The sequence below is a fragment of the Nanorana parkeri genome, unplaced genomic scaffold (assembly GCF_000935625.1).
Source record: "Nanorana parkeri isolate BGI_ZX_2015 unplaced genomic scaffold, ASM93562v1 scaffold1209, whole genome shotgun sequence".
NCBI lineage: Eukaryota > Metazoa > Chordata > Amphibia > Anura > Dicroglossidae > Nanorana > Nanorana parkeri.
In genome coordinates, this window is record NW_017307477.1 from 352,989 (window position 1) to 377,440 (window position 24,452).

Genomic DNA, 24,452 nt, shown 5'->3' on the forward strand with positions numbered 1-24,452 from the left:
TGAAATTACTATTTCGTGTGTTTCGTTTGAAGAAACTTTGTAACAACATTTGGAGGATATACAGATAACCAAGTGCAATAAAGATGCTTTGCAGCTGTTTATAGTATTTTACTTATTGTAGACTTTACCCTTCATTACGGCTCATTGTTTCCTCTACCTCATAATCATTCCTGTCACTCTTACTAGTGTATGATTATTGATGCTAGGGTTGCAAAGATACCAAGTACAGTACTCGGTACAAGTACGAGTACATGTACCGATACTTTTGAGCTCCAAGACTACACTAGAGAAAAATGTAAAAGTTAGGAGGCGGCTGTCATTTGTAAGGAGCACACGGAGCTCCCGGGATTTGTACATCTCTGTTATAATGTATGATTTTGTTTTTATAAATATAAATGAAGGGATGCAGAGATACCAGTTTTGCGAGTGCGAGTACTGGTACTTGCCGAGTACTTACAAGTACAAGTACTGATACATTTTTGTTTATTGTCATGTGACAGTTTTTCTAAAACAATACAGACTAATGATTTCAGGACAGTGGTGGAGCGCCAGAGCCCGGTCCCAGCTGCAACCGTGCAACCCTGGGAAGTCTCATGCAAATGCCAAGTATCTGCACTGGTACTCGAAAAGTATCTGTGCATCCCTAATTGATGCCCCTCTAAAATTATTACAGCCGGGAGATGTGGCCATTTTTCAGAAACATGTTTCGAAGACCTGAACTATGCAACAAGGTTGTTAAAATTAAATATGTTCTCGTTGGAGGTTAGGAGATTAAGGGGGGACATGATTTTCTTGTATAAACTGTTCAACGGCGACATCAACATCATTAACAAACTATTTATGGTTAGCTCCGAAAACAAAGACCAGAGGGCACCACCACAAATTGGTAGAAAAAAAATTTCTACACACGGGGCCGCAAGGGGTTCTTCACAGTAAGAGCGGTTAGGGTCCGGCAGGAAGTGATTTCAGCTAAGAGTGTGGAATCATTCAAGAAACTCTTGGACGAGTTCCTGGGAGACCGTAACATAAAGGGGCACGAGTACTCTTAAGAGCTAAATCACAAACATGTTGCGCGACAATTTCATGGACCAGATGGTGGAGACTCTTACCAGAAAAAATGCCATCTTAGATCTAATTGTCACTAATAATGCAGAGTTAATCGAGGATATTGTAATTGGGGAGTCATTGGGTAATAGTGATCACAATGTGATTACTTTTAATATTGAACACAGAAGAGGGAAGTGTACTGGAAGCACTAGAACCCTAAACTTCAGAAGGGCCAACTTTGAGAAGCTGCGCAACCTAGTGGGGGAAATAAAATGGGAAAACTTATTTCAAAACCTAAACACAGACCAGATGTGGGATTGTTTTAAAAACACAGTACATACTGCTACTTCAAAGTGTATACCTTTAGGGAGCAAAAATAAAAGATCAAAGACTAAACCAATATGGCTTAATAAAACTGTAAAACAACACGTCAAGGACAAGAGAGCGGCATTTATAAAATATAAGACGGAAGGGACGGCATTGGCGTTCCTTAACTACAAAAAATGTAACAAAAAATGCAAACTAGAAATCCGGGCAGCTAAAACGCAGTGCGAAAAGCAAATCGCCGCAGATAGTAAAAAGAACCCCAAAAATTTTTACCAATATATTAACAGTAAAAAGGTGAGAAAGGAGCAGATAGGCCCAATAAAGGATGGAAGCGGGAAGCTAGTCACAAACGACAAGGAGAGGGCCGAGGCGCTGAACGCTTTTTTCTCCTCAGTATACACTCGGGAGGGAAACGGGGTTGACACACATGATAAAACTCCCAGTTTAACTCAAAATATACCCCAGTGGTTGACAGAAACCGGGATACAACAAAGACTTAAAATGCTCAATGCAAACAAAGCAGTGGGTCCGGATAACCTGCACCCCAAGGTACTTAAGGAATTAAGCCAGGTTATAACTAGACCATTAATCCTCATTTTTAAGGACTCCTTAATGACTGGTAGGATCCCCAGTGATTGGCGGAGGGCTACGGTAGTCCCAATATTCAAAAAGGGGGCAAGGTGCCAACCTGGGAACTATAGGCCGGTCAGTCTAACATCGGTAGTTTGTAAAATGCTAGAGGGCATAATAAAGGATTATCTGGTAGAATTTGTTCAGGAAAACGGGATAGTTAATGACAATCAGCACGGGTTCAGGAAAGACCGTTCCTGCCTAACTAACTTGCTAACTTTTTATGAGGGGGTAAGTAGAGATATGGATGGAGGGGGGTCCGATAGATGTGGTATATCTGGATTTCTCAAAGGCTTTTGATACGGTACCACACAAACGCTTGCTACACAAGCTGAGGGCTATGGGCATAGATGAGGTGGTGTGTACGTGGATAGAGAACTGGCTACGGGAACGTGTCCAGAGGGTATCTGTAAATGGCACCTTTTCAGACTGGGCTAGTGTAATGAGCGGTGTGCCTCAGGGTTCTGTGCTGGGTCCCATATTGTTCAACTTATTTATTAATGACATCGGGGAGGGTGTTAACAGCGATATTTCCGTGTTTGCGGATGACACCAAAATAGGGAGGGTAATAGACACGGACTTAGACACTATAACATTACAGGAGGACCTGGATAAAATAGGGGAGTGGGCATTAATGTGGCAGATGAGGTTTAATGTCGATAAATGCAAAGTAATGCACTTTGGAATTAAAAATAAACAAATGGGTTATACAATTATGGGTATGCCGCTGGGGAAGTCAGAAATGGAGAAGGATTTGGGGGTCATTGTAGACCACAAACTGAAAGGTAGTTTGCAGTGCCAGGCTGCTGTAAACAAAGCTAGCAGGGTCTTGTCCTGTATTAAAAAGGGGATGTATTGCAGGGACAAGTCTATAATTTTGCCACTTTATAGATCATTGGTTCGACCTCATCTGGAGTACGCGGTCCAGTTCTGGTCACCAGTACTAAGAAAAGATGTCCGGGTTCTTCACAGTAAGATCAGTTAGGGTCTGGAACTCACTGCCACAGGCGGTGATTTCAGCAAATAATGTGGAATTGTTCAAGAAACTTTTGGACGATTTCTTAAGGGACCGTAATATACAGGGGTACAGGGACTCCTAGAATGAGATCCTAATAGGTTGGACTTGATAGACCTGTGTCTTCATTCAACCTCAAATACTATGTAACTATGTAACACACGCACACATCTGATCAAACATAAATGCATACACGTAATAGGTTGGACTTGATAGACCTGTGTCTTTATTCAACCTCAAATACTATGTAACTATGTAACACACGCACACATCTGATCAAACATAAATGCATACACGTAATAGGTTGGACTTGATAGACCTGTGTCTTTATTCAACCTCAAATACTATGTAACTATGGTGAGAGGTTCTCGATCTAGGATTGATTTCACAATGCAAGGTCTATACTGTAGGGTGCAGTGACTCTTGTTGTGCTCTCAAATACAGAAGGATCTCAATAGCCCCATGAATGATATCCAAAAAGCTATAGGGAAACAGAAGAGCCACGAGAGTCTAACAATATATATAATAGAGGTCCAAGAAACCAAGGCAACGTGTTTTTGCAGTTAAAGAGTTATAAATTGCATTTCACCAGGGTTTCAAGTGTTGGCTGTCAGGCCTGTCAAGTTCCACCCGTCACCTCAATTTCCTGGCTGGTAGTCTCGTTATGCCGGTGTCAGGTGGGCGGAATGGTTGGGATCTCTCAGCTGGAAAAAAAATATAGGAACTCAGTAAGAGATTGTCAAACAATCTACAAGACCAATGATAATATGGGTCAGCGACTAACAGCAAGCAATGGTACCAAGGAATCCACAATCAGCTGAGGGACTAAGCAGAAGTTCAGCAACCAATAATTCAACAGACAGTGGCACACCCAGGGAGCATAAATCAGATCCTAAACTCAGACAAAGACAGGAACTAGGGATGCACCAATACTTGTATTGGTGCAGATATCAAGTATTTGGTACTCTTACTCGCCCAAATGCTCCCGAAACTGGAACTTCTGGTATCAGGAAGCTAGGCGGGCTTCCTTATTGGCCAGGAAGCTGGCTTCATTATCCCTTGGCACCAGGGAGTATGGAGCTGGCTTCCCGGCCAATCAAGAAGCTGGGGGCGTGTAATGACTCCCTGACCAGCTTCCTGATTGGTCAGGAAGCTGGTCAATCAGGAAGCAGGGCATCAAGTCATTACCCGTCCTCTGGCTTCCTGATTGGCAAGAAAGCCAGCTCCATGCTCCCTCATCACCAGTGGGCAATCAGTGCTCACCTCTCTCCCCTTGTCTCCGGCTTGCGGACTGCCCCTTGGCGTCCTCACGTATAATACAGGGCTATGGCTGGTCTCTGGCTTTAGCGGGTCTCTGACTGATGGAGCAACGGGGGGCAAAGACGTTGTGGGCGCCAGTCACAGAGCCATCCTGTTCTGGGATCACGTAAATAATCCTTAATTCCTTAAAAAGTCCTTAATTCTGGTCTCCTGAACAAAAACGAGAAGTTAAAGTGACATTAAAGGAGTTAAATCTTAAAAATACATGTAAGCACCTTAACTATTAATAACAATGTATCTTATTTGTCTATCACTCGCCTGTGGTTCCTCAAATCATCTCTGACACTGTCCTTCCTTCTGGAGGGGGGCTACTTTTGTTCCCCATGGTCCCTGTGTGTGTTGTAGAGTAGTCACCGCTCCAAGCTCACTCCCGCGATGGACTACAATCTCATGTTTAGTTTACTAATTTGTAATGAGATTGTAGACCAAATAAACTAAAAAGTAACAAGACAAAACAAAAACACTTCCTATGTGTTGGCATCAACATTAATTATATATAATTAAATCCAATTAAATAATACAAAATAGACATAACATATAAGTGTGTTTATTTTTTTCCAACAGTAGAGAAGATTTGGACCATCGTTCAACACAACATCACGGATCTAATGACTGTGCGTGGAATTATTCCTGGGAAGCCGTACTCCGCTGCATTTAACTACGGAGCCAGTGCTGAGCAAATGGAGGATCTGATCAACAACGCAGAGTACTGCGAGCAGGAGGTGGCTTATCACTGCAAACATTCACGGCTCCTCAATTCTCCTAGTAAGTAAAATTTCATCAGTTTCGTATTATATTTATTTTTATTTTTTATTGTGCTTGCTGGAACTACAAGAGGATGAAAAACCTTAATTTTCAAAGGTATCTGATGACCATGTTGGGTAGAAGTCAAATATTATCAGTTCCCTTTCCAAATTCATTTTCTTCAACCCAAAAGCAGCTTAAATTCCTCCTGTTTGCTGGGATCAGTGCACCAATGTTTCCAGGCACTTTGGTGGATGTGTGGCTTGTAGTCTTAAGATGCCCATACACTGCACGATTCTCGTACGAGAATCGCGGGAAATCCCGCGATCGTACGAGAATCGTGCAGTGTATGGAAGGCGTGCCACCGTTTCTACTGTACGGTCAGTCCAAGATGGGCAGATCGTACGTTTTTTTAAGTACTTTAAAACCCTCGCAAGACAAAAGTCTTGCGAGAGTTGTAAAGTGTATGGGCACCTTAACGATGTCATATTGGACATCAACAAAAAACTACAACTCCCAGTCTTGGAGTCTATTGGAGTGGACATCAGTTTATGGACACCAGAAGAAGGGCGGTTAGTGCTATTGGGTGGACAGCGGAAGATCATACCCTAGACAGACTAGAAATGAACCGGACAACCAGCGGCTACTATGGGGGTAGCGATACACAAGTTATCTTGGTGATCCAGCACCATCTACCCTCCCACCAACCATCTACCTAGCTCTTCAAAATACAACAAAATGACTGCAAAGGGGAGTAGAATGCTCAGTGGAGATAAACATGTTTGGTTCCATTCACTACATTATGAAGCAAATTCCTGCCACGTCCAGGTTGGATAATCTGTTGTGTATCAGTAGAATTAGGTTGACCCATATAGGGGCCTTACAAGTCCACTTCCACCTGTGCTTTAGATGGGCAAGAGTCCTCAGCCTTTGGAGAGCAAAACATATAGTGACCTATAGCTCATGGTCTTCAGGTTATCATCATGTAGAAGTTTGGTTTTGGACATTCGACCTCTCAACAGTGAGCAGTCCTTATTACAGGAAGCTCCAAGTTTCGCACTGGATTTCTGCGCAGATCGGGAAGAAATACACAAAGCTCACCAAGATCCAAGGAAGAATGCACAGGACACTTGTATGAGGACGATATTTGCTGATCCCGGAGTTCAGCTTTAAAATAACGAACATAGGAGCTAGTTAGACAAGAAATAGAATACAAGACGGTAGTTTCTGCTTTGTATAGAAGTGTTCGTCTCTTTGCCTCCATCCCGAGATTTTCTGACATCCAGTCAATGGAAGAACGGTTAATTTGCCCAAGCTGTGCTCAGACTGACAGTTAATCACATTTCAAGAACATGCAGTTTCTGACAAAAATAACTCCTCAATAACTCTCCGAAGGCTTGGCAGTCAGCACGGTCCCCGCGGTCTACAGGAGAACTTAATAAATCCCATCACATGCAAACAGCACTCCAAACACGCACTGGAGCAATAAGTGAATTCATTTCTATGAGATGTTTATCAGGTGAAGACTAGAATAGCCTCTCAGCAGATTGGATTGTGTCTGGTGCTTTTGGGTGATGTTTTGCATTCATTTTGGGTAAAATCTGCAACAGACACAATAGGGGAAAGGTTTCTATTAAAATAAAGTATGCTAGAAATAACTTTTCCATCTTAAAGTGACACTAAACTCCAAATCCTTGGTGCTGACACTGTCCCTCCTTCTGGAGGGGGCTACTGTTATTCCCCATGGTCCCCGTGTGTGTTGTAAAGTAGTCACCGCTCCAAGCTCGCTTCCAGGATGGACTACAATCTCATGCAGTGGCGTAAAACAATCGCCATAGCAACCCAGGCGACCGGCCAGGACACCCCCCTGATGCCGTGCGGGCCGCCTGGGTTGCTATGGCTTCGAACGCGCCGCTGTTCAGATCACTGTCAGTGATCTGTGCAGCGCTGCGTTCTTCTCCACAGCCTCTGATGAGTCAACGAGAGCCAGCAGCGGCAGTGGAGGAGGCTGGACCCGGCAAGGGAGGAGGAGGCGGGGCCCGGGAGTCAGCAACAGAAAAGGAGGTGGGGCCGGTGACGAGCAGGAGGTGGGGCCGGTGACGGAGCAGGAGGCGGGGCCGGTGAAAGCGGTCTTCATTACAGGAAGCTCCAAGTATCACACTGGATTACTGCACAGATCTGGAAGAAACACACAAAGCTCCCCAACATTCCAGAACCATAAACATGACTCGTGTATGAGGACAATACTTGCTTGTAACGTAGTTCAGCTTTAAAAGATTTTATCAAGTGGGTTTACATCTGCTTATAAGCCAGAGATAGAACGATGCAAGTTAGTCGTTAATTAGGTGTTTGCTTCTTATTTTCTTCACGCTCGTATCAAGGTGTCGGAGTTAAAACGGTTGTCTCATTAAAAATGCATCTCATGCAAAACACTTTCTGCTTAGTTTGGGCTGATAAGAAGTTAAACAACATTCGCTGTTCTGTCCCAGCATGGGGGCGATATGTAATTTACAGGAGCCATATAACAACAAGCTGCTGCCGACTTTGGCTGTTTAATCATTGATGAATCCTACAAATGTTGTGATGATCCTTGATAGACAGATCTGTTATATCTCATATTGAGGTGGTCTAGGGAACAGAAAAGCAGCAATGCTGAAATGCAGAAGATCATGGGGAGCCTACAATGGAAACAAGTGTCTATATATAAGATAAATAAGAAGGTGGAAGTCCACCAAAACCTTTTTATTAGGGCTGTGGAAATTAAAGATTAATTTCTCGAATAATCGTTAAACTTTTTGATCGATTAAAATTATTTTGATCGCTAATGAAAACACTCACCTCTCCGCCGGCTTCCGGGAGTCCCGTCGGCGATCCGATGACGTCACGGACATCGACATCACCGGACTCCTCCCGCCTTCCCCAAGTGGCTCCGGGCCGGTGAGTTTGCCCAAGAAACTTTCTGCACGAGCGCCAGCCAAGGCACTGGCCTATACACATACAGCGCAGCAATGAAGTAATAAAATGAAATAGGATCACACTAATCCAGCACGTTATTATTCTGAGTTGCCCTACTCAAGCGGCGGCCATATTGAGTGGGGCGCGTGAGATTAATATCGTGCTGGATTAGTGTGATCCTAGTTCATTTTTATTACTTCATTGCTGTGCTGTATGTGTATAGGGCAATGTAGTTGGATCTGTATGTGCGTTATAATTAATCAAAATTAATCGATTAATCGATTTAAAAAAAAAAATTATGAATTGAACACGAAAATTTTAATCATTACCAGCCCTACTTTTTATATAGGATTGAGTGGGCATGAGTTAGAATCCTGCTGCCCAAGCTGTAGCCCGAGGTCATTGTTATCAGCTCTATATCGAGGTGCTTAGGAAAAGCAAGTAAAAGACAAATAATCATTGGAGTGGATTCTAGGAGCTAAACAGTGTGGTTTATTTCCTTCACTCTTTTTTTTTTTTTCTTTGCTGTCTATTCTCATTTCTCTTTTGGCAAAAACATGTTGACTCGGTCCAAATGATTGAGTTGAGTTGTCTCCAGTAAAGGTTCTGTTAATGCTCCAGCATTCAAAGACATTGTAGACAATTGTGCTCTTCCAGCCTTGTGATAACAATTGGGTGAAGACCCTTTTCTGTTCCACCGTGACTGTCCCCTGTGAACAAAGCCAGCTCCATAAAGACATGGAGTGACAGTTGCTCTAGTCACCGAATCAGATCAGAACCAGCTTGTTTTTGTGGAGTTCTGTACCCGGAACCGCTGGTTTACAATGTGTCACAACATCTGTGATTAGATTACCAACTGTTGCAGAGCCTTCCCTGAATAAGAAACGGGTGATTAATGTTTCTGGGATTACGTGTGTGTATCTGCCATAATTAACTTCAATTGGCTTCAGCTTAGCGATCTGTTGTTTATCACCCAACAGTCAACGCCGAGAGCTGGGAAGCAGATATTTGTTTCCACGCCAATCACAACCGTCTCATGGAGGAGACCAAATGTCTCCATAATATGTCTTCATGGAATGCCTTGTTGTTGGCTCCTGAATAGACTTTGCTTTAAGCGTTCTTTCTTTTGATTGAAAAAGCTGATCTGAATATATTTCAATATCGGTTAGTCAAAGGCATAAAAGGCATTAGCAGGTTTGGCTCTTATACTGATCATCACTCAGGAAATTGAAATATTAACTTATTAAAGGAAGGTGTGAGGGGTTTTTGATCATATTTATGTATATTTTAATATTTATATACACAATTTGTATACTAAAATTAAATTTATTTGTATGAATTACAATCTGTTTGTTGACTTGGGCCATTCAAGCGAGACGGAAAATGGCTTCTCTTGAGATTTAGCTAGCTTGGCAGCCAGAGGGCGGTTCAACCATGCATATTTGGCCATGCGGATCTGCCGACGTGAATGATCCCATACATTGCTATGGGGACCATTCATGCGACCGCGTGATCCGAATCGCCTCCCGCCCAAATTGCTCCCTGACCCTTTTTTGACGCATTGATCGGCACCGTTTCCATACTGCTTTGAATGGAACCACGCAATTGTGTGCGTTTTTAATTGCGTTCAGCGCTGAAACGCAATTAAAAACACCCAAAACCGCCCTTTTAAAATCTGTACGGACACTGCGCTGATTCGCAACCTCCCCGGTGTGCATGGGGCCTAAAACAGTTGAAATAAATATCTTTCAAGTGATGCCCATCCAAAATGAATCATTTCTCCAGTGAAACCTCCAGCCATGCTCTACATAAGGGGTAGCCAAACTCCGGCCCTGCAGCTGTGGGTGAAACTACAAATCCCATGATGCATCTCTCTCTGGGAGTCATGTCTGTGGCTGTGAGAATCTTGCAGTGCCTCATGGGATTTGAAGTTCCACCACAGCTGGAGGGCCGGAGTCTGGCTACCCCTGCTCTACAGTTTCTTGGTGACACCAATTTTGTATCCAACCTAGTTTTGAATGAGCAACAAAGGTCTAATTTCCCTGGTGTGCTCTTATCATGTTATCAGGTGGTTGGCTACGGCTACCCAGAGCTCTCTCTGCCGCAGCTCACACTGGAAGTTTTGTGTTCCTCTAGTTGAGGAGATGACATAAGTTCAAAACACTTCCCTACCCTATCCAAAATAAAACGGGCTTTGGATATATTTTAAAATTCCACAGAACCATATTCTTTTATCTCATGTAGAGTATTCTCCGATGTGCAGTGACATATGACCGGTTTCTCCTGACACATTCCCTCTTCTGACCCATATCAAAAAATTGTATAAAGCCAGAGGTGTTGTGAAGAAAGGAACATTTTGGTTTATTTAAACAATGCTTCTATGTGCCCTGGGACTCGGATTCTTCATTTCTATTTTTTTTGTTAAGAAACCTTAACCTCATCAGATCAATAGCTAGAAAATAATTAGGTGGCCAGTGAGTTTATGTCAAAAAGTTAATTTATTATTAATGTACAATGTATTAATTAGTATTTTATATCTGCCCAAAGTTCGGCTTTAACAAGACCGTGAAAAGCCTCCCAGGAGTAAACAGACAGATCACTATACTGGCAGGTACTATACTGGCACAGTAACCTAAGTCAGTTTATTTGGTCAGAGTGACCATTTACCCGGCACACTAAGTGACATTTTTTCTTCTGAGTGAAGGTCTGCTTATTACATACTAACCCAATCCAGCTATTGATTTGCAGTGCAATTTTCCAAAATGTGCTGTCACCTGGGTGCCTACGATGTTGTTTTGTTAGCGTGTTTTGTGATGTGATAATTGGCTGTTGTGTTACAGGATAGGAGATGAGAGAAGTGCTAGGGGAGTCTTGCAATCATTTGTAGGTTGCTGTGTTGAATTACACGTCTGCAGGCTTTGTACTCCCCAAGTGTCTCCGCTGCTCGTCTCAAGGCTCACAGCCTCCTGCCAGTTCACACTTTGAACCTTTTCTCTTTGATTGCTCCTTATGAGTGGGATGTCACTTATGTGTGTCAAATCTTGACATCCTTTCCAACAAAGGCCACATTGAAATCAACCTACAAACCTTTTTCTTTCTTGTGTACTTGTTCATCATTAAAGAGAACCAATTATTTGGTCTACTTTCCTGTATATTTCTGGACACAATTTCTTTTTTGAAAACTCTCAATCTGTATGCTTGTTCCTGATCAGTGACTCTTTAAAATCTCTGGGCAAAATAAAAAAAAATCAGTACATATTTGTAGTAAAAGTAAATTTTTCTATGTATTCATTTAAAAGGCATCCAAGAGCTCCAATCAGTGACTTAGCCCAAGCTGAGATGATGCCATCAGTCCACTGCAGGCAAGATGAAGCATTTCATCAATCTCTCCCAGAGGCTTATCTACAACAAATTGTGCCCCTGGTGTCCCGTCCCAGCTCCTGGTGACCAGTGACATAATTGGTTGCCAGGAACTGGGTGAGACGCCGACCAGAGCATTCCAGGTTGTTAAAAGCAGGGCAGACAGATGTGCAAGGGCCATACACATCTCCCTGCCTTCTCTTAGCAACGTGGGACCCTGTGGCCGGCATCCCACCCACAATACACATCTCCCTATCCGATCTGGTCTCTAAGAGCTGGGCGGTGGGATGTCTATGTCCCTTACACAAATCCCTGCCTGGCTCTTGGCAACCTGGGATGCTCTGGCTGGCGTTCTGTCCAGCTCCTGGCAACCAGTGACATCACTGGTTGCCAGGAGCTGGGTGGGATGCCAGCCAGAGCGTCCCAGGTTGCTAAGAGCTGGGCGGAGAGATGTCTTGGGAGAGGGGTGGGGAGAAATACAAGTCAGCTGTCTCCGTGGGTCAGCGAATGTTTGCCAACCCCTCTTCAAGTGGCGCCAAGGACATGTTTCATATGTGCCATACCCTGGATACGCCACTAGTCTCTCTTCCCCCCAGTGATCAGATTGCAACATTGTAACTTTGCAGCAAGCTGATCCATGTCAGACATTTGTGAACTGCACAGGTACAGGATGTCTATATGCCATCTCTGAGCTGGCATCTCAGTCCCATGCAGTAGATGGTGACCCTGGATGATGCCAGAACAAAGATGGTGGGAAAATCAGACGAAGACATTGCCAGGGGAGTACTTGTGATCTTTGTGAGAGGTAATACATACCTGAAAGGGTTACACTGATGCTGCACTTACAAAATATATCCAATGCTAGATCCATTTTAACAAGCTACCTGGAACCATGGCTTTTTACTTTTTTATTATGGAATTGGTGCATGCTCAAACATTGCTGGTGGGAGAGTAAATTTAAGGTTGGACAGAACATTTTTGATTTGCTGACTTACGCTCCGGCCAGGAGGTCTGGAATCCCGCTCACCGCTTCACACCTCAACATTGAAGTGCATTATTTATTCCTTTTTAATTATATGTTGAAATATATGGCGTAGAAGAGGCCATAGATCAGGTAGTGTGTGTTGGCCTACAGCAGTACATGCGAGCCTCCGTAAGGAGCCGGCCGGAGTTCCATTATTCATCCTCTGAATGAACCGCATGCCGCAGCTGAATTATGGATCAATAGTTTACGAGCTCGGTTGTCACATAAAACAAGGGCAGCGGGTAAGAAAAGCAGGCGCAATCCTCACGTCCGTGGGGTTTCCTTAACTGCGGCCCAGGGCTGAGCCTGCTCGTTTTCGCTTCCTGTGACATCGGGTCCCCCGGGGGCCCCTCGGGTTTTATATAGTTTGCTCAGAGCATTAATCTTAAACTCACAGGTGATAAACAGGGCAGCTGGAGATTGCATTGGTGAAATAAATGGTCCGAGATTGTAATACGTCCAACGTAACAAGTGGAGGATGGGATCAGATCGATTTTCTTTGTTATTTCTATCGGTGAAGTGATAGAATACAATTGTTGTCCTATAAATGTGACTCAGTTTAGGAATACATTGGAACAGATTGTAATATTTGTGCTGTGAAACAACAAAGAGCTTCACCACACCATCCAACAATAATCTCCACGCTCTAGGTGCATGCGGCGAGCCTACCAGGGAGACGTCCACACTCCAAAACAACAATGTAGTTAAAGGAGAACTATGGGGTTAAGGCTTTCCCCATAGTTCTCCTCAGGGTAACGGGAGGACACAAACTAGCGTCCTCCCGTCACCCAAAGCTCAGTATATAGGGAGCTACAGCTCGCGGTATACTGAGACGCTACAGCTGGGCCGGATCCCGACATCACTGTCGGGATCCACCCAGCTGCGTGATTCACAGCTGGCTCTGCCTATCTAGAGACAGAGCCATCTGTACCCGCCCCCTCCCCCGTCCGTTCCACCAGTGGATCGGACAGGGGAGGGGGGGAATCCCTGCAGGGAGCCGTGCAGGGATAGATCAAGAAGTGAGCGAGCGTCTGTATGTGTTCGCTCACTTCCCGATCTGTTGAGCCGACCTGTGACAGTCTCATTGTCACAGGTCGGCTAGAACTAGTGATTTTCACTCGCCTCATAGTTCTCCTTTAAAGAAACAACGTATCAGAAGAAGAAGTCGCACGCCGCTGTTCACCGGTTGTATACTTTAATCCATAATGATCTAGCATCCACCATGGCAGGAATCCCCACCCAGCATCCGCCCACCCATTGCACGTTTCACCCTTACGGGCTTACATGTACGACTATGCCCGCAAGGGTAAAATGAAGAGGTGGGCGTAAACTAGACTACAGAGCATTTACATGTTAGATATCACTAGCGTATTAAACCCGTAGCCAAACATATCATTTTCATCATTGCATTTAAGAATAAGCGTGACAGCTGCGGGCAGAAAGAGGGCATCTGAGACCCAACAATGGCAGCTTGTACATGCTTCACAAGCAATGAAGTTAAGTAAAGTAAAAATACCCCCCCAATATTTTGTGAAGTAAACAGGTGTTGGCTGCGCCTACGTATGAAAACAATAATCGTGCTACACATGTTGGGTATCACCAGAGTAAGAGCAATAACAGTAGGCCCAATATTCATGGATAACTCTAAACTGATGACCTGTACGGGCTTTTAAAGCGTTGCCTGTGGACAATGTGCAGTACTGTATTTTTCGCCGTTTCACTGGTGCACACAATCTATAAGCTTGGCGTGTTTACTCGACAAAACCTCAAATTTTATATTTTGCAAAAAAAATTGGGTATTATATTGTGTTTTATGCACCAACATTAGCTTAAAGTGACTTTAAACTTTTGTCACCCCGCCCCAATGCTGCTGTAAGCACTTACCTGATTTGATGCCTCTTGCTGCGATCTTCTTCTTCCTTCCACTCGTTTCTGATAGTCCTTCCTGCCCTGATGCCGGTCTCTGATCCACCGCAGACTCCTTGTGTCCCACTGTGTCTGTCAGGCGTGTGCGCTCCCGGCTGCACGGCTGTGTCCATTCACTGTAATTGTGTTTTCTCACCCTTCCCTCTACTGCACATGTGCCCGCACACTTCGTCCTTTGCAGCCCTTCGTGAGCCGGGAGTTCTTTCGTCTGCTCAAGGGGCTCTATGGTGAGCTCCTATGCTGTGGTCACGGTCCCCCAGAGGAGCGGGGGACCCCGAAAACCACGGCGGGGGGCGGACACGATCGCTGCCGTTCGATTTAATACAAGTGATCTAGTTAGATCGCTTGTATTAAACGAGCAGCGGCTCCGACTGTACATTTAGCTCTGCTTGTCAGGAGCAGGGCTGAATGTACAAAAAACAACTACTCGCCCGGCGCCCGAAACTGCATATCCCGGGCGTCGGGCGATAGGTATTCGCTCCATAAGGCGCAGGCACATTTCCTCCCCCCTTTTGGGGGAAAAAAAGTGCGCCTTATGGAGCGAAAAATACGGTATATACTGTATATGGCTCCCATGTTGCCGTAACGAAAATTGAGACCCATTCGATTGCATTTAACCGGAAAACACATCTGACTGGCCAGAAAAGTCACATGTCCGATTCAATTTAGTTTTTGTACAAAATTCGGACAGGAAACCGAAATTCAGATTCGGATGCATTGGGATTTGGAAATTCAGATGTGTCGGAATGTCCGAATTTCGGAAAATTCATCTGAATTTTGATTCGGAACGCAACAAATTGCACATGGCTAGATTACAACGTGTGCAAAAAATGCAAAAAAGGGTTAAATAATAATAATGATACTAACAATAATAAATGATCATTTAAATAATAATAATCCTAAATTTTGTAAAACAAAACCATTGGCGATATATCTGAGGTGCTGTATCGAGAAAATAACAGCCAAAGAAGAGGATATACAGCCCCGATTCTAAGGTCACACGCACACCGCAGGATCAGCGCTCGGTTCCGGGATCATGTCATTATATTCTGATACCACAAGACATTCGTTCAGGATTCATTGGATGCAACAATGCCCTGAAACGTGATCTGTTACCACAGAGGCATTCAGGGCAGAGTCATGAGAACTTCCCCGAGGAGAGAGAGCAGGGGGAGGGGGGGTCTCAGCCTGATGCGTGCCGACAGCCAATGTAATGGAGGTCCTGCGCGGTCACACCGCCGTCTTTTCCAATCTTGCGTCCGGCGCGTATGTTGGGGCTTCGCCAGGTGCCCCGTGAATGGAGCCGTAATAACGAGATGAATTGTCCTGACGTGTAAGAATTAGACTTGTCCCGGACTTCACCTTCCACGCTGAACTCGCACACATACAAACATAGAGAGGGCAGAAGAGCTGGAAAGGGAATTATGGGTCACTAGCAGGGAGCAGGGAACACAGAACAGAGGGATGGCGAAATACAAGATGATGAGAAACGTTGGCAGAATGGGGAACGCTGGGCAAAAAAAAAAAAATGGCATATAGGCTGCACTCATAGTAAACACAGTATTTTATTTATTTTTTAGAGTCCTTTCTGTAATATAGTTGTATTACCTGTTACCTGTTCATCCTCCCAGTAGAGCTGTAATGTTTCCACTTCCTGTAATAAGGTGACCACACTGTTTGTTATGCAGTGAAATTGCATGGTTGAGTTGTCAGCTCTGAGTTTGCCGGGGCTGCTTACAAGATGGCGGCACCCAGGAGCAGTGTCAGGGCTTCCGAATGTCTACACGAGGGAGTCTTTTACAGGTAAATAACATACATTAAATGCACATAGAATCCTATGGCAGTGACGTGTGGCAACGTTAGAGGGAGGGAGGAGACAGGGAGGAGCCTCGCTGTCCCTCATTTGCTCGTCACTGCTCAGATCGATGGCCTCAGTGGGGTTTTTTTCTTCTTTTTTTGATTGGACAGCCTGGACCAATGGTGCTTTGCCATTGGCCCAAGCCACCCACAGAGCTCACGCCTCTAGCTCAGAGTAGAGGCTGTGACAGGTCTTGTCTTACTAGTTAGGTTACACAAGCAGTGGGGAAGCCCGCTGCTGTGCAACCTAACTACCTGTCAAAAGCCGGATGCAGCACTGCCTGTAATTAACATCCAGCGCTCCGTCCATGGCAGGTTACACGGCGGGGAGGATTTCCCTGCTGTGTAACCTGATAGAAGCCGATCTGAATGGTGAAAAAGCTTTAAGTCTGAAGCTGACAGCTTTTTCCTCCATAATACTAGGTGAGGCTCTGCCTCCCCTGACCGCACGTCCCTGCAGTATACTTGGAAAACAGTCTCACCATTCTCAGGTAGGTCCTGTTCAGCCCGTGTCCTAGTCCCAGGACTTTAGTGTATTCCTCAGCAAAACTCTTCAGGAATACTCTGTACCCTTGAGCAGCTTTCAATTCAACACACACACCTTGTGTGCCTGGCTCGCTCAGCCTCTCCAAACCTTCCAGCCTCCCAGGCTGTTCCTCATGTGCCTCCAGCACACCAGCTTGGCCCTCGTGTGCCTCCAGCATGCAACACAACAGCAGGAACGTGCGGTCAGGGGAGGCAGGTGAGGCACAACCTCACCTAGAATTATGGAGGAAAAAGCTGTCAGCTCCATGTCTGAAGCTGACAGCTTTTTCTCCATTCAGATCGGCATCTAACAGATTACACAGCAGGGAAATCCTCCCCGCTGTGTAACCTGTCATGGAGCCTCAGCGTTGAGGAGCATGTGAGGGACAGGGAGGCTCCTCCCTGTCTCCTCCCCTCCTCCTTTACACTAGCTTGGAGACGGGGCTTCGTCCGGCGGTGGGCAGAGCTTCGGCCGGCAGGAGGCAGAGCTTCGGCCGGCGGGGGGCATGGCTGGGGAATGCCTTACCCCGAGCAAGAGGTACCGCACGCCAGCCCCTCTCTTGGCCCCCGCATCTGAGCTCTTAATGAGGCGGCTCTCAGCCACCTGATCACCGGCAACACCTGACCTCAGGACTGGAGATTTCATCCCACCCAGGTCTCTAAGAAATCTCCAGAGATCCAGATCCCAGTTACAATCCGGGAAAAAAAGGAAAAAAACTGAAAGGCCAGTTTCTCCCCTGCAGAACTATTTGCATTCTGGAACCTCTGAGCCCCTCTGGCTGAGAGTCCTGGGTGACCATGTTGCCAGCATACTCCGTTGCCACATTACCAAGCATCGCTTGCAGAGAAACATCAGGGTCCTGCCTGAAGTAGTTAATAGGTCCCTGTAGCAGATACTTCCTTGTATGTAGAAGTAAAGCTCATTTCTTCTAGAAGTAGGAGACCCAACAGGGCTGATATAACCCGTCTTCGGGTCACGCAGTAATATTTTGATACCATGAAATAAACCTGAACCTCCTGCGGCTTCCATGTAATCAGCATCGGTAATATAATGATTAGACGGCTAGAAAACAATCCGTCGCCGCATATACTGCAAAAAAAAAATAATAATTCTGTTTTCGTATTCCCGTGGATGTTACTATGCAAATGATTGCTACAGGTTCAGAACTGCGAGAGACAAATTGAAGAAAAAAAAAAAAAAAGAGCCGGTGCGGCTCTGAGGGCGAATTTATAGAACAATTCCTTCCCGAGGTTTTCACAGAAAGCATCTCTTCCGCCTTCATAAATTAGATTGCGAACGTCTTCCTCTTTAGCCTCCAGAAATAAATACTTTTAGAAATTGCACGCCGCGTCTCGAAATAATATCCGTTTTTGGTTTCCAGATAATAAAAGGACACTCCAGTCAGAATTGAAAAGGAAGGCTTGAGATGAATACAAGGGGACGGGGTCTACCTGCTCTGGGATTGGGTGTTGGATCGAGGAGTCGCTTTAGCGCGTCGGTTCACCCCACTGCTGCCTGTTATAGTAATCTGCTGATCTGGAGACCCCTTAATTCAATATATGTTTATAATGCAGGAAATGAATTGGTTTCTATCGCTGCCTTCATTTGCACCTTATTACAAGGATAACCATCGAAAACAGAACCGTGAGCAAACATCAACCAGTTGTAGAACGAGGACGTACAAGGTATACCCTACAACTTCAAGTGACACTAATCTCCGGAGATAAATCTTAAAAATACATTCAAGTCCCTGAACTCTGAACAACAATGTATATTATTTGTGTATCACTCGGCTGTGGATCCTCCAATCATCTCTGACACTGTCCTTCCTTCTGGAGGGGGGCTACGTCTGTTCCCCATGGTCAATATTTTTTTTATACCGGAAGTCCCAGTAAGAAAGCTGGGTGACGAGAAAGCATGGAGCCGGCTTTCTGGCCAATAAGGAAGCCGGGCGGCCGGCTTCCTGATTGGCCGGGAAGCCGGCTCCATGGTCCCTCGTCATGAGGTGACGAGGGACCATGGAGCTGACTTCCTGGCCAATCAGGAAGCTGGGCAGCGTGTAATGACTCGCTGCCCAGCTTCCTGATACCAAAAGTATCGGGCTAGGCATCGGAGCATTTGGGCGAGTACTCGCCCAATTACGCGGCACTGATACCGATACTGGTATCGGTATTGGTGCATCCCTAATAATAATACATTGCTATTGAGCCACACGTTAACCCTTACTTAACATTAATCAGCTTCACTTAATGCCTTCCTTACCTTCTCCTCTTGTATTATTTTTTTTAAGCAATTTTTTTTGCAATTTCCTTTTTTGCTATAATGTATATATATTATAATTAGGGATGCACCGATACCACTTTTTTTAAGACCAAGTACGAGTACCGATACTTTTGATCAAGTACTCACAGATACCAATTACCGATACTTTTTCTTAAAGGGACAGGTCACATTTTTTCTGAAGCAATACAAACTAATGCTTTAAGGTCACTTTCTTAATATTATGATTCATGAGATGATGAGGGAGCATGACGCCGGCTTCCCGGCCAATCAGAATGCCGGGCGCTGCGTCATTACACGGAGCCGGGCTTCTGGATTTGCTAGCTTCCTGACCAATCGGGAAGCCGGGCAGCGCGTCATTGCACGCTACCCGGCTTCCTGATTGGCCAAGAAGTCGGCTCCATGCTCTCTCATCACAAGTGACGAGAGAGCATGGAGCCGTTTCCTGGCCAATCAGGAAACCGGGCAGCGTGTAATGATTCGCTGCCCAGCTTCCTGATACAGGAAGTACTCGTGCTAGGTATCGGAACATTTGGACGAGTACTAGTATCGGTATCGGTGCATCCCTAATTATAATTATTATTTAAATTAGAGCTAACCCTCCTCCCCAGCACCAAAGCCTCAGTGACTATTGCGGCTACACAGGGTGACAACGCTGCAGTCATTTTACTGCAGGTCAACCAGTGTTGTCACTCTGTTGGATGAAGTTCCCCTCACTGGCAAGATCGCCAGGTATTTATTATTCATAGAAAGAAAGAAGATAAATGCCATGAAACGTGTGATGTCTGATTAGGATTATACAAATGTTTAAGATGTATGATTTTTTTTTCCCCCATAGTTCTGTAGTTGGTCATCGGCCTCAACAAAATTATCTTTGTAGTTGCTCATTAGACCAGCGGTAAGGAGGAAGTTTTTTGTCCCTTTTCTACGTTCAGATCCTTTTCAGCTGTTTATTTTGAGATGTTTTGGCTAAATAAGTAACATCTCAAAAATGCGCCCCTTCCTCACCAAAGAAACCGCAAAACTACTCATCCAGTCCCTTGTTATCTCTCGTCTGGACTATTGTAACTCCCTCCTCATTGGCCTACCACTACACAGGCTCCTCCCCCCTTCAGTCTATCATGAATGCAGCTGCCAGACTCATTCACCTAACCAACCGCTCAGTGTCTGCAACCCCCCTCTGCCAATCCCTGCACTGGCTTCCATCCCCCGGCCCTCTCTGCCAATCCCTGCACTGGCTTCCATCCCCCCTCTGCCAATCCCTGCACTGGCTTCCATCCCCCCTCGGCCAATCCCTGCACTGGCTTCCACCCTCCACCCCCCTCTGCCAATCCCTGCACTGGCTTCCAATCGCCCAGAGGATAACATTCAAAATATTAACAACCACTTACAAAGCCATCCACAACTCCGCCCCCGGCTATATCTCAAACCTGGTCTCAAAGTATAACCCTAACCGTCCCCTCCGCTCATCCATTGACCTCCTGCTTTCCAGCTCTCTTGTCCACTCCTCCCATACTCGCCTCCAGGACTTCTCTAGAGTCTCTCCCATCCTCTGGAAGTCTTTACCCCAACCTGTCCGTCTATCTCTCACCTTGACTGCCTTTAGGCGATCCCTTAAGACTCATCTCTTCAAGGAAGCCTATCCCACCTCAACCTAACCACTGAACCATCACGTTCTCAAACAATTCACCCCCCACACAGCTCCCTCCTCATGTATCACTTGTCCCTCCTCTTTTAGATTGTAAGCCCTCAGGGTCAGGGCCCTCCTTACTATCTTGTCTTGAATTGTAATGTCTTCCTTATATTGTGAAGCGCTGTGCAAACTGTTGGCGCTATATAAATACTATGTAGTAATAATAATAATAATAATAAATAGCATGCTGCATATCACCCCACAGCATTTCAATGGGATTGAGGTCAGGGCTTAGAACTGTATTTGCAGGAATTCCCCTTTAAAGCTTGACAATATTTATTTTTTGGACTTGCTGCATCATTGTACTATAGTCCTAGGCTTGTCGCTGGAAAAAAATTTGAATATTAGACTGTAAAGTGGAGCACGATATGCCAGGAGTCATATTTTTGCATATCTTTCTCTTGTCTCTGTAACTCTTGATCTAGAAATTCAGGTCAGATCAGCCCCATATATTTCGCCGCTGTTTCCTGACACTCTTAATCACATCCTGCAGACGCGGCGCGGATAACGGGGGCCCCCGCTGGAAAGAGGTGACCTTAATTGAATTTCAGTAACCTTAATCTTCTAGCAAGGAAAGAAAAGAAAAAAATAAGTTTCCTTAAATGGCTGCGAGGGGCCTTGTGGGAGAGGAGAGCGACGCGGAGTGTAGACAAAGGATGTCATAGTTCTGCTGGCGGAACAAAAGTGGAAGAAGAAACTTTGGGTCCGTTAGAGGTGCATCGAACTTTTGTGTCTGACGAGTCGTGTAATCCATTCTTTGTTGGCTGTATCTTCCAGCTGCTGCAACACGACAGTAAGACAATGATTATTGTACGAGATTAGAGCATACCAATGGAAGAAGGAGAGACCTCCGGCAGCACAGAGTTAACTAGTGGTGGCCTCTGCTTTCTAACTCTCCTGAAATACTCTGCACTGCTGGAGGACTCTGCTCCTTCCTCCATAACTCTCCTCTCCTGATATACTCTGCTCTGCTGGAGGACTCCGCTCCTTCCTCTATAACTCTCCTCTCCTGATATACTCTGCTCTGCTGGAGGACTCTGCTCCTTCCTCTATAACTCTCCTCTCCTGATATACTCTCATAACTCTCCTCTCCTGGAATACTCTGCTCTGCTGGAGGACTCTGCTCCTTCCTCTATAACTCTCCTCTCCTGATATACTCTGCTGGAGGACTCTGCTCCTTCCTCTATAACTCTCCTCTCCTGATATACTCTGCTCTGCCGGAGGACTCTGCTCCTTCCTCTACATAACTCTCCTCTCCTGAAATACGGGCTCTATCTGACTTCTAATGCACATTGTGAGAAGCTCCCGGTGTGCAGTGACATCAGAGGAAGCCATTTCAGTCCGGGAGAACATTTCCTCTCCAGAAATACTGTGCAGTGCTGGAGGGCTCTCTTATGTTTTTCGGTAGAGAAAAGAGCCCTCCAGCTACAACACCAACTATACATTTGCAATGCTTTTGTTGCAGTTTTAACATTTTAATCATTTGCAACTCCTTGTCAGCCTGAGAAACTCTTTATGGGTTTGGAAGCATTCACTGTTGAGAATAGTTAGAAGACTAAGGGGGTTATTCACAAAGCTGCCGAGTGAATAATCGAGCCGAAGGGAAGTGAGCCGAACGACGTTCAGCTATTCACTATGACTCAGTACGGCTGATTTCAGCCGTACATCAGCTGCACTTCAGTCAGCCGAACATGGTCTGTATGTTCGGCTGAGCCGAAGTGCAGAAGGACTTCGACTCAGCCGATCCAACATCTGGCTCCGGCAACTCACTCGTTCCCGTTTGCCCCTATTCTCATAGGCGCCGAACGGCAGTGAGTGAATAGCCAAAGGTATTCACCACGTAGGTACCGAGCAGAATAGCAAATAGTGAAAAAAGTAGAAAAAAAAAAGTTGAATAAATATTGCATTTAAACAAAAATTAAGATTTTTTGGAAAAAATTTAAATAAAATAAAAAAAACAATTGGGCGGGGCTGGCAGTGACAGCTAGCTCCACCCAACTGTTTCCTATTGGCTTGAACCTGCTAGAGTCTTCTGGCAGGTCCCGGCCAATGAATAGCAACTGGGCGGAGCAGGCTGTGATGTCAGCCCTGGCTCCGCCAAGTTGTTATTGTTTAATGACAGATTAGTTTCCCCAGGTCATTTGGGGACGCTGATCTGTCATTACAACTGGGCGGAGCCAGTTGTGAGATCATGGCTGGCTCCGCCCAGCTTTCATTTGCGGGTCTTGCGGCAGGCCGTTCGCCCAGCTTCGGGTGTCACTTCGGTTCAGTCAGTCACTTCCGCCCGCCCACCTTTGGCTGCTATAGGGCTATAGTGAATGGCTGGTACAGCAGCCCTTCGGTTCTACTGAACCGGAGGGCTCCGGCGGCCGAAGAGAGCCGAAGGATCAGCCGAAGCTATGGCCGGATCCTTCGACTCCTTTGTGAATAGCCCCCTAAGTGCTGCATCTGCAAAACAAAAAACGTATGAAGTTCCATTATTACCATTATTCATTAGTACGAAAAACAGATCAGACTTTGCTAACGGCGATAGGCGGCACAGGTGATGGAGAATCCCTTCGTGCTACACCGCAGTGACATTGAAATGTTGGAGTGAATCACTGTGGTGGTGTCACCCCGGCTTCAAGACATCGCTGACACACAAGACCATAAGACTCAAAATGTAATTTATCTCATATAAGATTTTACGCAGCCCTGTGCACACGCAGTGGAGACCGTCCGGGCCTCATTTGTATTCACACGCCGTGGTGATATCTGTTAAGTGTGGCAGTGAATCTAGATTAGAGATATGAAAGCGCCACAAGTGTTTGAATTAATATTTATTTTATAAGAGTAAATAAATTGTGAGGATAGAAATGGAGATTTATAAAATAAGACGCTTCACCAGGAAAAAAAAAATTAAATCAAATAAAAAAATGAAGGCAATTTAGTTTTTTTTTGCATCAGTGCCGCGGAGAGAAGACTCAGCATGTTTTCCGCATATATTATTGGCGGGCAGGAGTGCAGGACGGGAATAATACGCTATTACTCAAAATTACACCTTTGAATTTTGATCTTGGATACTTGTGTGATGCTTCATAACACCGGATGACAGGCTGAAGGTTATTACTGCTCTCGCTTTGAAAATTGAATCTTAGCTCTTTAGCAGTCCGGCGCAGGGCCCTCAACGCCTTGCTAAGCAGCACGCTGTGACAGCTAAAATTATAGTTCCAGTCCCATCAGGCTTGTCGGCATTAGTTGGACGTCACTTAGATGTAAGCCAGCCTTTCTCAACCGGGGTTCCATGGGGCCCTCCACAGGTTGCTACGGGTTCCTTGAGCAATTTTTGACTCTCGGATAAGTAACTACGGACAACAGTGGTCTTTTTGCCATTTGTGAGGGATGTAGGCTTCCCATTGACCAGCAATGTGAGGAGCATTCTTCACGGTGACCCCCAACGTAAGGGGTATTCCCAGTGACCACCAATGTAAGGGGAGACTATGTTGACCACCTAGGTAAGAAGCATTTTCCCCACTGGGGATCTTTCACTGACTCTTTTAACAGCCACCAATTTAAGGGGATCCTTCTTCCACTGGCCGCCAATTTAAGAAAGCATTTCACTGACCAATGTAAGGAGTCATCTGTCCAATAACCACCAAAGTAAGGAGGCATTTCACCAATCACCACCAGTTTAATGGGACATTTCTCCAATGACCTTCAATGTAAGGGGATTGTTCTCCCATCATCAGTCCAAAGTTGTTAGGGGGGG

General features: G+C 45.3%; 1 protein-coding gene across 1 annotated transcript in view; it reads left to right on the forward strand.

Annotated features, from left to right (window-relative positions):
* Positions 1–24,452, forward strand: part of LOC108796998 (contactin-associated protein-like 5) — a 283,699-nt gene that overhangs the window by 180,165 nt on the left and 79,082 nt on the right. Inside the window, exon 14 of the mRNA XM_018568564.1 lies at positions 4,904–5,104. Coding sequence (XP_018424066.1) covers positions 4,904–5,104 — 201 coding nt within the window. The remainder of the gene's footprint in view (positions 1–4,903; positions 5,105–24,452) is intronic.